This window comes from Dendrobium catenatum, unplaced genomic scaffold (genome assembly GCF_001605985.2).
Source record: "Dendrobium catenatum unplaced genomic scaffold, ASM160598v2 fragScaff_scaffold_1165, whole genome shotgun sequence".
NCBI classification, from domain to species: Eukaryota; Viridiplantae; Streptophyta; class Magnoliopsida; order Asparagales; family Orchidaceae; genus Dendrobium; species Dendrobium catenatum.
The window spans coordinates 404,631-423,112 of record NW_021319627.1 but is presented as its reverse complement, the minus strand read 5'-3'; the positions used below and the strand labels follow the sequence as shown (position 1 = coordinate 423,112).

The 18,482-nt window shown below is 36.5% G+C and overlaps 1 protein-coding gene across 1 annotated transcript in view; it reads left to right on the top strand.

Moving 5' to 3' along the window:
- The first annotated feature begins 9,724 nt into the window (after positions 1 to 9,724).
- Positions 9,725 to 18,482, top strand: part of LOC110111282 — a 44,649-nt gene continuing 35,891 nt past the window's right edge. The window contains exons 1-5 of the mRNA XM_020843076.2: positions 9,725 to 9,964; positions 10,046 to 10,314; positions 10,392 to 10,465; positions 10,575 to 10,669; positions 13,811 to 13,908. Coding sequence (XP_020698735.1) covers positions 9,829 to 9,964; positions 10,046 to 10,314; positions 10,392 to 10,465; positions 10,575 to 10,669; positions 13,811 to 13,908 — 672 coding nt within the window. The 5' untranslated portion in view covers positions 9,725 to 9,828. The remainder of the gene's footprint in view (positions 9,965 to 10,045; positions 10,315 to 10,391; positions 10,466 to 10,574; positions 10,670 to 13,810; positions 13,909 to 18,482) is intronic.

Genomic DNA, 18,482 nt, shown 5'->3' with positions numbered 1-18,482 from the left:
ATGTGTATTTGTATTTCTTTTTTGGGAAATTTGCTTACATACTACTATATTTTTAACCTTTTACATATCTAACACATCAAATATTAATATTACTCTTATACCACTATAAACTCATACTTTACATCACTTCTACCACTCTGTTTAGGTCGGACATCACAACATATATATTCCCGCCAAATTTTTCCATTCTTGCAGAGTAAACACAAACTAACTTACGAATACATATGCTCGTGAGTACAACTGATCAGGAATACCTATGCTTGATGCTCGCGAACAACTCTACTCGTTGCTATCACTGGTTCTGCTTGCAAACTTTGGCCGGGGCACCAAGTAATATACAGAGTTTATTTTCTGGGGGTAATATACATAGTCAATTGAAATACCCTCTTTCTTATTAAATTTAATATACAGGTAGAATACATAGTTTTTCCAGCTTATAAGCCAACAAACCAATTCTGTTTCTTGTAAGCTCCAGGTATAAGCCAACAAAATAACATAAGTATAGTGGTCATTTTAACAAAATAACAAAATAACCCATATTCCATTTCTGTTACATTTATACATTTATGCTTTTTATGTTTTCTAAAATCTCCAATTAAAGGTCATATTAAGTGTAAGAAGAAAGAAAATCTATGTTATGTTATTTATTGTTTGAATATAATGAAATAGATTGTCTGAGACATGTCTTAGAAGGAAATCATGCTTTAATTCAGAGCAGTGAAGATGTGGTCCAAGCTGAAAGAGCATGTTTATTTTGTTTTTAAATATAGAGGAAAATAGATTCAAACCAATGAGCAACATAGAAAGAGGTATGATGGTGGCAAACAAAGAAGTGTTAAATTTGAGAAAGGTCAACTGACTATTTATGCGCCTAGAGGCGAGATTGCTAAAATATATCTATGGCTTAAGGGGCATCCATATAATATGTATTATTATATATATAGTACATCACCGAAGGAATACAAAGATAATAATTTGTGACATTTAGGTGGCTGGATTGATAAAAGCATCCAACGAGAATTTACGTGTTGAGATAGTAATTTAGTACAAGAAGTTGAAGGACATGAATCAATTTTTAATCTTAGGGAAGTAGTGATTCCGAGCAGATGGTTAAGTGTTCTTTTAACCATAATGAGGGTATTTCAATTGCTCCAAGTTTATGTTATAAAGATATAGCTGTTGGCACCTTCTTTCCTAGCGTAAAACATTTCAAGCATGCTCTATGATTAGTTGTCATCAGGGAGAATTTTGGAATCAAGATAAAGGCAAGTTACAAGAAACATGTTATTACTACATGTTCTTATTAAGGTTGATAATAGAGAATTCAACCTTCTATGTATGAAGACACTCAAACTTTTGAAATTAGGAGAGTTTATGGTGTTCACACTTATCTTGTGATCAATCTTGCTGGGAATAAACTAGCCACAATTGCATGGGTTGTCAATGAGATTGAAGAGATAGTCAAGAAAAATCCTGACATTCCTCTAATAGATATTTATAACAATTAGAGAAAAAATACAATCTTTCATTATCATACATGAAGTTATGGAGGTCTAGGGAGCATGCTCATGACAATATATTTGGCTCTATAGATGATAATTATAAATGGGTTCCAACACTACATGCTAAATTGATTAGTAGAAATTCGGGTTCGCATATCACATACACATATGTCAGTCGTGATCATTCATTTTAGAGATTTTATGTTTGCTTTAAGGTTTATGAATATGGATTTTTATATGGTTGTAGACCTCTTATCAGTTTGGATGCATGTCACCTAAAATCAATAAATTTAGGTATGCTTTTATCAGCTACCTCACTTGACAATAATAATGGTTTATTCCCTTAGGATTTGCCATTGTTGAGACTGAATCTAAACAGACATAGTTATGGTTCTTTCAGAACTTGGTAAATAGTATTGGCCCTCATATAGAGCCTCTTTCTTTTATTTCAGATATGAAAAAGGGTTTGGGTGATGCCATTAGAGAAGTTTACCCTGGAGCTAAGCATAGAGTGTGTATTCATCATTTGTGGAAGAATTTGAAAAAAAAAATCACTGTAAATATGGTCATAAACTCTAAGAATTGGCTTGGGCAGCATCTAATGTATATACTAGCACATAGTACAATGACATGCTTGTTTAACTGAGTGTTTTGAACCCAACTATCTATGTGTACATTACAAACTTACCTTATAAGTGGTCACAAAGCTAGTTTATGTTAGGGATATACAGTGCTACCAATACTAGTAACTTCGCCTAATCATTCAATGCATGGATAGTAGATGCTTGAAATAAACTAGTTGTTGACTTAATTTACATAATTCGTGGTAAACTTACGGAGCAAAGGGCGGCATGTAAGATGATGAGTATAACATGGCAACGTGAATTAGTTCCTCAAGAAAAAGAATACATAAGAGAAATTACTACAAGAAAAGAACATATGTTAGTTCACCAATCTACTATTTCCAAGGTTGAGGTAGAATATGTGCATTCAATACATATTGTTGATGTTGAATCTAAAGAATGCACATGTCAGATTTGAAAGTTAACAGGACTTCCTTGCATTCACACTATAGCCTTCATTGGGATAAAGGAGCATCCACTATGGCATACATACGTTCATGATTGATAATATGTTTATAAGTAACTTTATCATATTTATAGTTTTATTGACTTCCTTGCCTTTCCATGGCATGTGAACACTTCTTCCTATGTGTTTTAGGTACATGATGGCGTACGTGGGAGCTATAGCTACATTACATGATAAAGATCAATGGCAAGTAGTTCAAGATGTTGTGGATATTGGAGTACCTAACACATCAAGACCTAGAGGGAGACCCAAAAAAAAAAAAAAGATTACCAAATTTTCTAGAAAAAGATAAGAAAGTGCATAAATGTAGCAGGTGTTCCCTTTAGGGGGCATCATCCGAGCACATGTAAGAACCCATTACAAAAGATCAACGATGACACAATGACACAATGCAAGATTCAATTACCAAAACGTACAAAGTTGGAAAGTAAATGAATTGTTGAGGATTCAACGATGGAGTGGAGTATGAGTATTCATATGTTGAAGATTTTTGAAACAAATCTATTTTTTGATACATTCATTCTCTTTAGGCTTTTGTTATCAAACTTAACTTTGCAAACTCAAATGTATTTTTGGATAATTTTTGAGACAAATGTATGGTGCAAAGTTTTTGAGACAATTTGATTTTGAGAGCATTAACGTATATAAGACTTAAAATTATCAATCTCATTTTTCCTTGTTTTAGCAATCTAGAGCATTAGCAACATGGTTATTCCTTTTCTTGTAGTTGGAGCTTCGTAAAAGTTAATATATATCTTAAAAACTACTTAAGGATGGAGCTTCTCACTCATTGGTTAATAATTGAATATATTTCTTATAACACAAGAAAGAAAAAAAATAATTACTCCATTGCCCTAAGTATTTTTCATTCCACAAAAGCTAAAAATACATATTTTTGTTTCATACAATGGAAGGATAAAATACATCATTTCTGCAAAAAACATCAAATTTTTCTTGACATTCCATAAAAATAGGTAAGGTTTAACACAACATTGCTTCAACACAATATAGCATTAGCCAAAATAAACTCATATTGTAATGTTGATAAAAACCATCACTACAAAAAGTTCCATCATAAGAAGAATCAAGTTGAGCTTCTTAGAATTCCTTACGTCACATGCCTTAAATTCGTACTGTGTGACATAAGTTGGCTCTTCTTGTTCTTCCTCATCTACCCATTTAAAGTAACTGCAATCATTCTCACTTTGATTATAAACACACATATAAAATTGTCTTCCACTGTTAAGTCATCGGTGGCAAGTATTACATGACACATTTTAGGTGGCAATGGAAGTGAACCTTCGAATGCTACGATTGATTTTTTATAATGGATGAATTAAAATAACTTAAAACCTTTACAAAACCTGAAGAAAGGCACAATATTATATTTATACATATGCAATTAGCAATCATAATTGATCTGATTTTCACATTAGATTTACACAAAGCTCTGAATTAATTGGAAAGAGCAAAATTTCTATTAATACAAAATCTAGATTTATAAAAAAATCTAATTCAGAGTAGGTTTTAACCTTGCTTATAGCTGGGAAAGCAGGGAAGAAAATAAGTTCGGCAGGTTTTAAGGAAACTCAGAAAGCAGAAAAATAAACAATCAAGCAAAGCTAAGTTTAAGCGCGTCATTCAGTACCTTATACTTCAAGTTTACAACGAACTATCTTCATGTGTGGATTTTCAACACAATTCTTAAATTTCAAAAAAAAAAAAAAAAAAACTTGCTTCCCTGCTTTGAAATTTATGAACTGTGTTGTGAGGTTAACGGACTAGTTTTGGCGATCAGGTTTCTATCGTGCCTAATTTTTTTTTTTTTTTAAATTTATGAAATGTTATTGGAAGCATAACATTTTCAACACAGTCCTAAATAAGTCTAAGGGAAACGGACAACATACAAGCCACTGAGCAAATAAAATCATTTGGAACAAAAATGAGAGCAGGCTACAGACTTTACCTTCCTCCCCTCTAATGGTCTGCGAATTCCCATCCGCTTGCACCCTAACTTCCTCTTAGATTCGCGCCAAACAAGATGGGAGAAAAATGTCGTGAGGTCTGACCTAAATGGAGTGGTAGAAATGATGTAAAATATGAGTTTATGGTGGTATAAGAGAAATATTAATGTTTGAGGTGTTAGATATGTACAAAGTTAGAAATATAGTGGTATGTATGTAAATTTCCCTTCTTCTTTTTGTTTGCACATGTATTTAGCTGATATTAATCTCTTATTTTGTTATGATATGTTTTTTTAATTTCATGTTCATGATTTTGTGTTTATATTCAATTACTTGATAGTTCTTATTGAGGATTATCTTTAGTGGAGATACAAAAAATTAATAAAATAATTGGTAAATCATATTATATGACACAAACTATATTGTACGAACCATATCGTATTGCTTAATCCCTATCATATTATATGATGGTGATTTTACCATCATAAATCATATTTAGTAGTCTCATAGAAGTACATTTTAAATCATATCATATATAATTAAACATCATTTTATATGATTGAACCTATTCAAAATATTCTTTGGGACAATCAATTCAAATGCTAATCATATTGTATGATCTATCCAATAAAAACTCTTTGAATAGCCTAATATTCCGCTCACCACACTCATATGTACTTCATCCCTCAAACCTTCAGGAGAGCCTTCTTAAGTGTTTAAGAGAGCATTCATTGCAAGCAAAAGATCAGGGGCACTAGATCATCTTTTGTTTCATAGCATGACCAATTTTCTTAAACAACGGTTAATCCCATTGTCTACAAGAGGTATAAACAATCATTCATCACTAACTAAAAATTGATACTTCAAGAACATATTTTTTATAATATTTAAGATCATTTTATGGGTACTACAATTCCCTATTCCAGTTATCCATCAAAATCACTTCAAACTATTTTTTAAATTCTTTATGAACCTATGTATAAATGCCAACTTTATTGCCATGTAATCTTCAGTTGATAGGAAGTAAATATCTATCATCGATTAAGATTTGCATGATACCCTCCATATCTCTAACAATGATGTTTGCACACATATTATAGTCATCGATCCTACTTATAAGTAGACATTCATAAAACAAGTCCTTAAGAATTCTCCTGCTCCCACATCATTAACTTCTTGTTAGTGGACGTTTATAAAATGCTCGTGTTAGTCAACATGTGCTTCAACAAGATGTCATTCCCACTGGTGATTGCATAAACATTGCCCTTATTCTCTCTATAGTCACCTCTTTGTGCATGACCCGCATAAATTTAGTAAGATGAAAATGATAATTTAATATATTTTAAACCCTACTCTATTCACAACTCTAAGGTCAAGCGTTGTCAAGATCTAATCCTTTGTCATTTTATCAGCCATATAATAGAAATCAATTATGATTTGACAAATTAGAAGCACTTAGTCACATTTTATCTACATTCACCAAGCACTCTTTCCACGACCTCTTCAAATGAGAAGAGACGTGTGGTCCATGGGGATGATACTGATAATGCATAAGAAGTCACCCCTACTTCATCACCTCAAGCCCTAGCTCATTCGACTGTCACTTCTTACACTTACCCACATAATGTTTGTATTGTTCACTTCTTCTAACTCAAGGTGAGATCAACTTTGTGTGAGGCTCCTTTGAACATTTAACTTCTTTTTCGTGATTTGGAAGCCCAATGATAATTGTAATCTCATATGTAGTAAACCTCATCTTTAAGCTCCCCAATTTAAAATATTTTTCCCACACATTCTAACATGATACCATATGATGGATAATCAAAACATCTCGAGGGTAGGATCGTAGGAGGAATGTAAAGAAATGATGCATATTAATTTGTTTATTTTCAGCATCAAAATAACATTTTCATATAACAATTCAACAATTCTAAAATAGATGCTCTTCAAGGTGGATGCTCTGTATTTAAATATAATCTTAGGAATATACATATTTCAACATATAATAAATAGTGTATATAAAAAAAACATGAATTTTTACATGAAATTAGGCAATTTAATTCACTTATTCCTTTTATTATGTACTCACGTTAGGGCTGTCAAAATTGGGTCATGGGTCGGGTTTGGATCCAACCCAAAACTTACCCGGCACTATTCGACCAGTCCCGAATCTGACCCGTTTTTGTAAACGGGTTAGTTTTTCAGACACGAACCTGAACTGCTTCGAGTCTGGGTCAATCCGACATGACCAGCATGTGGTTAGATTTTGGGAAAAAGACTAGGCTTTCTGATGCCGGCACACCTGCGAAGGAATAAGGAACAGAGAAGACGAGCAAGAGAATTACTAGAAAGATAACTGTGTAGTGATAGTATTGATCAAAATGAACTTCTACCATATTCCTTACATGAATTCTAGTATATACCTTCTCTTTTTCCCTATACTAATAAAAGTATAAAACAGAAAAAGTGTGTACTAAGTAATTAATTAAAGCACTAAAGGTAGTGGAGCTCACAACAACACCAGCGGGATAACTAAAAGGATACTAATAGGATAAGATACTTCCTCAAACACCATAAGAATAGATGCTTTGCATCATTTGCCCCCACCAAGAAGAACAACTGTACCAACAGAGTGAATTTGCGTCACACTATCATCGGGAGGGGAATAAGCATAGATGTATTTAACGTTGAAAGTATGGGATGTGTTGAACTCCTTCAGAAGATCAACAATATATGCGTTATCATTGATCTTACTGCTAATAGGAAACGACCCCCATTTTCTTTTGCCCAGTTTGGAGTATTCACCCACTGGTAGGCTCTCTCTCTTCAACCGGACGAACACCAAATCTCCTGGCTTGAATAGTTTTTCTTGTCTATGGGCATCAGCCTCCAACTTATATTTTACATTTGCTTCTTGCAGCTTCAGCCGAATACTAGATAGGAATTTCATATAGTTGTTTACTAATGCAGAAGCCGACTTGCTTTTGCATTTTGGAAGCACTGTAACATCAAGAACCGTATTTGGTACTTTAGTATAAACAATACTAAATGGGCACATACCAGTGGACCGATTCGTCATGGAATTGAAAGCGAATTCTGCTTGGCCGAGCAATTCATCCCAGATTTTGGGGTTGTCTTAAACTAAACAACACAAGAGATTACCCAATGTGCAGTTCACCACTTCCGTTTGGCCATCAGTCTGCTGGTGGTATGAAGAACTTAACTGGATCTGCGTGTGCAACCTTTTCCAAAGTTTTTGCCAAAAATGGCTAATGAATTTAACATCTCTATCCGATATAAGGCTTCGCAGAATACCGTGTAAGTGCACAATTTCTTTTAAGAAAAGCTTGGCAATGTTGAGAGCATCGAATGTTTTCTTACAGGCAATGAAGTGCACCATTTTTGAAAAGCGATCCACTATGACCATTATTGAATCATTGCCATGCTTGGTTCTCGGTAAGCCAAGCACAAAATCTAGGCTCAAATCTTCCCATATGGAATCCGGCATGGACAAGGGCAGGTATAATCCGGTGTTCTGTCATCTCCCTTTGTAAGTTTGACAAATTGAACACCTCTCAACGAACTTAGAGACATCTCGCCTTAAATGTGGCCAAAAGAATCGTTGCTGCAGCTGAATGATCGCGTTATCACGGCCTAAATGAGATGATAGACCACCCGTATGAGTTTCTTTAATAATCTGTTGTCTCCAGGATGAGCTAGGAATGCACAATAAATTTCCCTTAAATAAGAAACCATGGCGGATAGAATATTCGGTGGCTGGTTCCTATTTGCAGTAGTTGGACCAATGCTCCTTAAAATAGTCATCCTCAGGATATAATTCTTTAAAGCATTCAAGATCGAAAAATTTAGTTTGTAGTCTAGTTATAAGAGCAGCCCTTCTACTAAGTGCATCAACTACCCGATTTTGCACTCCGCTCTTATGTTTCAGCACAAAAGTAAACCTTTGTAAGAATATGATCCAGCGAGCATGCATCCGATTAATATTCTTTTGAGAATTGATGTACTGTAGAGCCTTGTGATCGCTGCAGAGGGAGAAATCTTTGTGTAATAAATAATGCTCCCATTGTTTCAAGGCTCTAACAACAGCATACAACTCCTGTTCGTATACAGTCCATCTCTGCCGCGAAGGACATAACTTTTTGCTGAAAAACTCCACCGGTTTGTTGTCTTGAGATAAAACTGCCCCGATGCCTATCATAGATGCATCCATATCAACCATGAATGGTTTATTAAAATCAGGTAACACCAACACCGGAGCCGACGTTAATGCAATTTTGATTGCCTCAAAGCTTTGCTGCTGTTCGTTTGCCTAGGCGAACTGCGGCTGCTTGAATAAAGACGAGAAAGAGAGAGAGAGAGAGAGAGAGAGAGAGAGAGAGAGAGAGAGAGAGAGAGAACAAATCACCATCACCGAGCTATTGGGTATAGCAGTTTCCAAGAAGAATTTGATCGAAATCTAGCCAAACAAAAAAAATTAGATCTTTAAAATCAATAGAATCAAGGCATCAGAAGGATGTCAGTCATTTCACACGTTACTAACTCACCGCTTATGCTGATGCTTCTTCAAATTTGGGGGAGAAAGATGAAAGTTCCAGCTTAAAAGTTGGCAAAAAATTAGGCAGATCAAAGCCGTGAGAGAGAGAAAGACGAGAGTTCCGCCAAAAGCTCATCTTTCCATTTTCGGGTCAAAACTGGGTCATAATCGGATTTTTGGGTTGATCCGAACCCGATCCGAAATTCAAAATGAGTCAAAATTTGGGATCCATAAAAAATTGGGACTGAACCCAACCCATTCTTAAAACAGGATGACCTTAACCCAAAAAATTCAGGTCGAATTTTCGGGTTGTGTCAAAAATTGACACCCATAACTCACGTAAATACTGTTAGTATAATGAAATTTAAATTATTAAAATCATAAATAAATAAATTTGTTTGAATTGCTTAGCTAAGCATTTCACAAATTAAGGGTAGCGTTTAAATACACACATGAGACTATAATATATAATATCTTAGTTGTGAGTTATAAGTTTCATATTAAACATCTAGCTTGACACTGCATTTCAATTGAATTTTGAACTAGCAAGTTAAGTACTTAAACTATAGCGAAATTTTAAAGAAAATTATAAGTTAACAACTTTCTATGAAGTGCCTTCAGAATTTCCCACTTACGTTTCCTCAAAAACCCTCTTTAAAACCTAGAATATCCCATTGCGACGAAGACGAAAAGCTTCACATTGAAGACAGTAGTTCCCATGGCTTCCTCTATCGTTCCTGCGGCCGCAACGAAGCTGCTAACGCCAGAATCCATCCGCGCAGCAGCAAAGCAATCCGAAGGAATTCATCTCGTCCCGCTCTCACTCCGACGTGCTATCAAAAAATTCCTTCGAGGTACCCTTTGTTTTCCTTAAATCCGTCTCCAAAATCCTTTTCTCTCCTCTATTTTTAATCGTTTCCAGGGCATTTGATCAGAAAAGGAGAAATCGCATATGAATCGGAAGGTACTGTCTCTCTCCCAGTCCTTTAACCGGATCAAGGAGACCAACCTCCAGCTCTCCGCCTCTGTCTCACGTGAGCTTGTCGAGGATCCCTTCAGGCCGATCGAACACGGCGGTGCTCGGTGGAAGATACGCTCGGCGTATGGAGACATCGGGTTGAAGTATAAGGAGGATGAAACCGTTGCCTACGTTGCTTCGCGGATGCCCGCCGTATATTCCGCCTGCCATCGGGTTCTCAAAGAGGTTTTAAGTTCTTATATTGTTTTATTTCTCTGTTTTGGTTATCATTTTGTTTTGTGAATGGAGAGTGTGGATTGTAGGTTCGTCGGAGATTGCCAGATTTCTCTCCTGCAAGTGTGTTGGACTTTGGTGCGGGTCCTGGATCGGCAATTTGGTGAGAATTTGAATTCATCTCGTGAGTATATAATGAGATTTTGCCGCTCTGAGGTTGTGGGGTGTTAATGGATTTGGTCATCTCTTGAATCTTTTTTAATTTTGTTTAGGGCAATGCGTGAGGTCTGGCCCAAGGCTTTGGAGAGGGTTAATTTGGTAGAGCCATCAAAAGATATGCAAAGAGCTGCTCAAAGCCTTTTGAGAGGTAAGCTCAGAACGAGATGCATTTTCCGCAAATTAGCGCTTCTACCTTATTCTCTTCTTAGATTAAAATATCCATCTTTTCTTTGTATGCTTTTTTTTGGGGGTAATAGATGAGGCCTTTCTTTGTATGCTAATAAAAAAAAAACCTAGGATGGTTTGTTTAACTGTCATTTTTCATATCACATTATGTCATTACGTTATGTTGGTGGGATATTTAAACAACAATTTCTTAAATTTTTGGTCAGTCATATTCTGTTGACATAAATATGTTGCCCAAAGTCGCTGAATCTAGATATCAGGCTATTAGACGACTAAGGCTTCGTTTGGGACGTTTTTTTTATTTCTTCTTAAAGAAGCTTTCAAATACAAAAAAATTAATTTTTGTACTAAAAAGCTGCTTTAAGAACCGTAAGAAAGCCATCTTAAACGAAGCCTAAAATAAATATCATAAAAGAAGAAAGAAAGCGTAATATTGGTTCATTCAAATCATTAAATTGTATAAGCAAGATAACATTGAAACAAATATCTTGCATTTGGCATATAAACACATATATGTGAATAACACCATTATTTAGAAATTAGAAAATGATACTATCTACATAAATTTGAACCAAATGACCTCCTAATTGAATCTATGCATAGTTTGGTGCATTTGATATTTCTAAGCCTACCTTTTGATATTGAACTTTATTTTCTTTAGGTTTATTTGCTGGCATTTTGTTGAACTTGAGGGCCTCATCTTCATAGGGTGGAAGGATACGTTACACTAATATTAATGTTAAATATAGGTTGCAAGAATTTGATGCAACCAAAATAAACACAACACACACCAACAAATTTTAGGATTGCAAAAACTAAACGACTTCCTTAAGCATAAACATGACAAACATAAATCATAAAACTTATATATATTTTAGAGAAGAAGGATACAAATTGGGCGGGAACAGTGGATAGAGAAGAAGGGATTAGAAGACCGAGACAAATTTTAAGAGGAGAAAGGGAAAATAAGACAATAGCTCGAAAGCTATGTAAACCCGCAGGTATTTACATTCCACAAATTTTCATCTCTAAAAATCTCCTAAAACAGCCACAAAATTGCCCTTATATAGGGGAAGAAAAGGTAAAAAATACAATTAATACATGTATTTAATGCACCTCAAAATCATCCAATAGAAACACATAAAAACTGCAGCACACCGAAACCCAAAGGGACAGCCGTAGGAGGGAAAATCGAAGCAAAAACAACAGCTTTTAGGGGGAAGCCGAAATACCATACGTCAGCCAATGGGGGGGCGCAGAAACCGAGCATCTAAACAACATTTAACAAGCAGGGAATTCGAAGCATCACACAGAAACCGAAGGGGCAGCCGCATAGGGAAGGGAGAAACCTAAAATCTCATCAATTCTCTCTTGGCGGAGGAATTTCATCTCCTGATGAAAAAGATTCTGGACTTCTTCCAAGGTGCGCAGACTGAGCGAAATTCAACTTTTGTGCAAGAGCCGCATACCTTCTTTGAGTAATTTCTTTTTCCTGATTAAATTGGGCTTGAAGTTGACTCTTTCTCTTCCCATATCTTTCAGCGCACAAAATCATTTTTTTTTTGAATTTTGTAGAGTTCGTTCTGGATTGGATCAGTAGAGCTTCCTTGCGGCAGGACCCATATGCTTGTTGGAATTTTATCTTCACGATTAGTTGGCATATTTTCGTCAACAATAGATTCTATTGTACCATGTTTGTCTATTTTTTTTTCTAAAGAAAAGAAAGGAATATACATTAAAACCTAAGGCTCTGATATCAAATTGATGTAACCAAAATAAACACAACACAAACACAAACAAATTTTAGAATTGTAAAAATTAAACGTCTTCCTTAATCATAAACATGACAAACATAAACCATAAAACTTATATATATTTTAAAGAAGAATGATACAAATGGGGCGGGAACAATGGATAGAGAAGAAGGGATTAGAAGACCGAGATGAATTTTAAGAGAAGGGAAAAGAAGAAAATAGCTCGCAAGCTATATAAACCCGCAGGTTTTTACAATCCACAAATTTTCATCTCTAAAACTCTCCTAAAATAGCCACAAAATAGTCCTTATATAGGGAAAAAAGGTAAAAAGACAATTAATACATGTATTTAATGCACCTCAAAATCAGCCAATAGAAACACATAAAAGCCGCAGCACACTGGAACCCAAAGGGAAGCCGTAGGAGGGAAAACCAAAGCAAAACATCAGCTTTTAGGGGGAAACCTAAATATCACATGTTAGTCAATTGAGGGGGGGGACCGAAGCATCAAAACAGCATTTAATAAGCAGGGAATTCGAAGCATCACACAAAAACCTAAGGGGTAGCCACACAGGGAAGGGGGAAACCTGAAATCTTGCTTACATCAGAATTCCTTGATTAAATTGTGCCCATGTGCTTGCACCTAGGGAGTTGTGCTAGTTCGATATGGAAGTTGGATTTTCTTGAAGAATTAGGTTTTCTGTGCCCAACTTTGCTGGAACATTCTCTCTATAGAAGTGTTTCCAAGGACATGAAGATAGGGTTTCAATTGTCAGGGTCATTTACTGAAAAAGGAATGTGGTAGCATGGTTAGAGAATTTATTATCATCACATATACGGTAAAATTGCTACCCACTATTTCAAAGTGTTTTTTTTTTGGTCTCCCTGGAATGTACACTTACATGTATTTGAATGGAGGTGAGCATTGACCTATTGTTTTCTTCTCTATATCCTCTTAAAAAATTAGCTTTTAATGATAGCGTTATTTTCTCAAACTGCTGGAAAGTTTCGGAGTCTAGAATTGGTACTTGAATGATTTTTAAAAATTTATGTTGTTTTTCTTTATCATATTCTTCTGTAAATGCTACAATTTTCCTTCATCAATCACCTTACTTAAGAGAACTGCGGTTTATCTTTACTTCTGTTTTTCATATTTTAGTTATGCTTTCTTGCTTTCATTTTTATAGTAAATTACCTTTTTGTGGAGCTTTTAAGGGCAAATTTTATTGCATAGCTGTTATAACATGTAATGTATATACTTTGGAAGCTATACTGTCTTTTTTTGGTGTTGATTCTGCAATACTGATGTAGCTATAAATTGCTTACGATCATTACTTGTTGTTTGGTAGATTTGAAAGGGTTGCCCATTATCCATAGCTATGATAACATTCAAGCATTGAGCCATAATCTTGATAAATGCGAGAGAAAGCATGACCTTGTTATCTCAGTGAGTCTCCATTTTTTATGATTTTTAAGAATATTTAAGTCACTGAAAATTGCATAAAACTTTATACCTTTTATGTACTAATGATAATAATACTTGATAGTTAATAACTATAATAAATGATAGTCTATTGATTATTGAAATTATTTAGTGTGCATTATTTTAAATATGCAATTGTTAAGCTGATTGATTTTTTGTGGTGACGTTCCTTATATCTCTTGTTTTGATTCCAATAATGCAAGACCTGTTTTTTGCTGTTCCAAACGTTGAATTTTAAATGGCATGCAAGATGATGAAATACACAATTTAATAACTAGAAGTAGATATTTTAAGATTCCTGCTATTCTATATAATGCTGAATGAACAGGCTTAGATTTTAAATGCAAAATTTTTCGAAAGCATTTTGTTACAATTAAATTATAGATCTATAATGGCAGAGATAAAACATACATCACTTTAAAATTTTTATTAATGATATTAAATGGGATTCTTGATGTTATCCTAATTGATGTACGACCCTCGCTGCATGGTCATGAATAAAGTAGAACCTTACATCATCATTTTCTCGTGGACACTTTTTTAATGAGCAGACATAGTGAGGATTGTTGTTTTTTTAAATATTTTTATATTTTGTTTAAAAATTTGGTGATTAGGCTATTTCAGTAGAACCTAAGTTATGACTTCATTATTATAACTTTGGAATATAACATTTATCTGCATGCCTATAAGAAGATCCCTCACATCTTTATTTCAAGTGAGAACCATTGTAGGGTATGTTTGCCCAATCATATAGTTTGTATGCGGTTGAAAATATAGTATGTTTAGTGATATGGTGTGCCATGATTAAATTTTGAATTTCATGCTCAAGTGGGGTTATTTCTTGTCTAAGGGGCCTCATATTGCGCAATTTTAAACCATGGTAGAACCTAAGTTATGACTTCATTATTATAACTTTGGAATATAACATTTATCTGCATGCCTATAAGAAGATCCCTCACATCTTTATTTCAAGTGAGAACTTGATGCGGACATCAGATCATTGAAGGTTTATCAGAGGCATGGCCGCCGATCTACGACCATAATTGAGTCATTGTATTTTTGATTTATTCTATGTATTTTCTTATATATGTTGTCGCATTTTATTTGCTTTATTTAGTTTTCTGTTGTACCCTTTTATTAAGGGATGTCGTATGTAAGCCCTAGGGGCATTGTTGGCTTTTGTCATTGAGTCCTTTGTATGAGGCTTTATATAGCCCTCCTTGTTCTCTATTGAGGTTAATGAATGAATGATAATTTTTCTTCCCTTGTGATTTCTTTGTGAGATCGTATGAGCATTTGAGAGAGAAATCCCTAGGAGAGGGAGATCGGATCACCCACCAACCTTGGAGACGGCCGGGTTCGTGGTTCCTTATTTTGTGTTTTCTCATTACTCCCCAAGCCTTCAGCCGCCGGCCACCAAGCCTTCCCCATCCACCCGCTGGTTTCATCACCACCACCATAAAACCCTCCACCATCCCCACAGTCAAATCCCACCTGTCGGCCCCATCTCTCCCCTTCCCTCCCAATGCATCCTTTCCTAATTTAGATTGAATCAAAATTGGACAGATTTTGAATTCAAATCCAATTGATTTGAAATCCAAAGTCTTTCTTAATTTACGAAATCTATTTTAGAAAAGCTTTTTAATTAACTCATATTTGAATTTCAAATTAAATAGGATCTAATTAAATCTTTCATATTTTCTAATTCTAAAATAAGAAACCCAATCTAATCAAATCATCCCTAGTGACGCCGACCCCTCTTGGATCCCCTTGAAAATTCTTTCCAAAACTCAAGTTGCTCTCTTGGAAAGAATTCAAAACCCCTCCTTTTCTATTGGCTGAAATTCCCCTTGCTCCCCACCTCCTTAAATCTTTCCAAAACCACTCCTTCTAAGTTGGAATTAAGCCTTAAGCTCTCCTCCCCTGCTGGCTGAAAACTCCCCAAGGCTTCTGTGCTATTTTTCCTCCATAAATCCCCCCCCAAACCCTATCCCACGTTGGGTTTCCTACTCTCAAAGACTGCTGACAGAAAATTCCTGCAACCATTCCTGGATTCTCATCAGCCAGAGGCTTCGAAACTGCTGCCTTAAAGGGACAGCTTGCTGTCCATCAGCTTCCATCGGATTCTTTTCACTGTAGCACCATCGGAGAAGTCTCTCCTTGCCGTCCAGCGCCTCCCAAAGTCAAAACAGCGACTTCTCGCATGGATGGCTGACCCAGAAACAGATTACGGCCTTGCTTACGACGAACACGGGTTCGTGCACATTCTCCATTCAACCTTCTTCGACGTCAACCCGAGAATCGACCATACGGTGGAAGACTACATAGAGGGAATCTTGGACACCTTGGTTGAAGTTATTGAAGAACAACTTGAGATCGTCGAGTGGAGGATTGCCGCCGATCCTTGACGGAGGTTCTACTTTTTCTTTTTCTTGTATTTCTTAAGTCTAACATTTTTCTTGTGATTTGATTGTAGTTACGAAGGACGCATTTGCCTGATTCTGCTAAGCTTGGTAAACGTAGGAATTTGAGTGCATTCATTGTCTACTTATCTAATTGTTAGACTAGGGATTTTGTTGAAACTGACTAGGGATTTTGTTGAAACTATTACTTTGGCATATTGTTGTTATCTACGTTATTTTGAGGATTCAAATCTTTTGGATATGCAACTTAGCCTAAACGGCAGTGACCCCTCTTACGTTTTAATTCATTGTTTTATTTGCTAATAAGTTTCTTTGTTATTTCTCTAATCAAGGATTTGTGCAAGTTCTTAATAAAATTAATTTGCAAACATCGTAGTCCTACATCATCTGGTATCAAAGCATGGTATGCTCTTTTTTGCATGTGTTAGGATCCTTGGTAGAATTTTATTTCAGCATTTTATTCATTCCACCATTGCATTTGTGTCACTTAGAAATTGTTAGGTTGCTGTCCTTACTTTTCTCATAGCCATTTCACTAGACATAAGGGTATTCTAATCTTTTAACTTGCTATTCTTGGCATCCTAGTCACCTTAGATGTTTTGTAGTGATTTCCCAATGGATCCGGAACAATTAGGAAGGACTTTAGACTTGTTGGTAGGCCAAATGAACAATATTAGCTAGACCTGTCAATATTGGACCCGACCCGAAAACCCGACCCGAACCCGACCCGAAAATTTCGGGTTCGGGTCAACCCGAACCCGAACCGGGTCGGGTTCGGGTTCGGAAAATCGACCCGTTTGCAAAAAAGGGTCGGGTCGGGTCGGGTTGAACAGTGTCGGGTCAATTTCGGGTCCCGACCCGTGACCCGTTTTTGACAGGTCTAATATTAGCCAACAACTCAAAGAAAATCAAGCCGACCTAGCTGAACTTCATAGGAACACTACTGAACGATTTGACACTCTTGAGCGAGCTAGAGAGCATCCTAATCCCTACACCCCATCTAGACCACCTTCTATGTATGGGGATGACACTTACCCAGATGAGAGGCAACACCGTGCCAATCATCGAGCTCCTTATCTTGGACATGACACATCATGATCTTGATATACCACTCATGAAAAATATTAAAGTTGATGCTCCTACCTTTGATGGCACACTCGATCCTCAGCTCTTCTTGGATTGGGTCAAAGGTATGGACAGTTTCTTTAAGTGGTATAACATCTCCGAGGCTAGGAAGGTCAGTTTTGTGGAGATGAATCTCACGGGTAGGGCGAGTCAGTTTTGGGCCAACTTAGAGAGCCTTAGGGAAGCTAGGAACGATTACCCCATTACCGATTGGCCGTCCATGAAGCATGAACTCAAGCAGAAGTACTTGTCTCCCTCGTACTTCCCCCGACTATTGGACAGGTGGAATAGGCCAACTCAAAGCAATAAACCAGTTAAGGAGTACATCGCCTCTTTCGATGACTTCCTGATTCGCTGCAAAGGGGAGACCTCTACCACACCCGCGCAGATTTTGTCTATGTTTCGAATCGGGTTGCGAGAGGTTCTTCGCAATGAGTTGTTTGACCGCAACAACACTACACTGAAAAATGCCTACAGCCTAGTGCTTGATTTAGAGGAGTCCCGTTCACAGCACCCGAGCCGTTCACATGCTCTAGGCCTTCCTACAGACCAGTTGGTAGTTCCACTCCATACACTTATGCTACCCGACCCACTTCTGGGAGCACGACCTGACCACCCACGGGGCCTCCTGCACCTCGACCTGATTCTAGAAACAAACCTTCCACCCCCGGATACCCCTCGGTCCAGTCCTGGGACCAAGTGCTTTCGATGCCAGGGGTATGGGCAAATTGCTTCTCAGTGCTCCAAACCCTATAAAGTCTCGATCATCGAGGAGATTACCGAGGACGATCTCGAGCCCGAGGTTGATTAGATTCCCCAGGTAGAGGAGGAAGGCAAATACTTCGAGGAGGATGACGACACTACGATCCTCCATTGTCTTTAGAAATTGGATACCTCTCCCGTCTGCGTGGTGAGATGTGCGCTATCCCACCCGACACCCACAGATGATTGGCGTAGGACCTCGATTTTCCACACCTACACCATAATCAA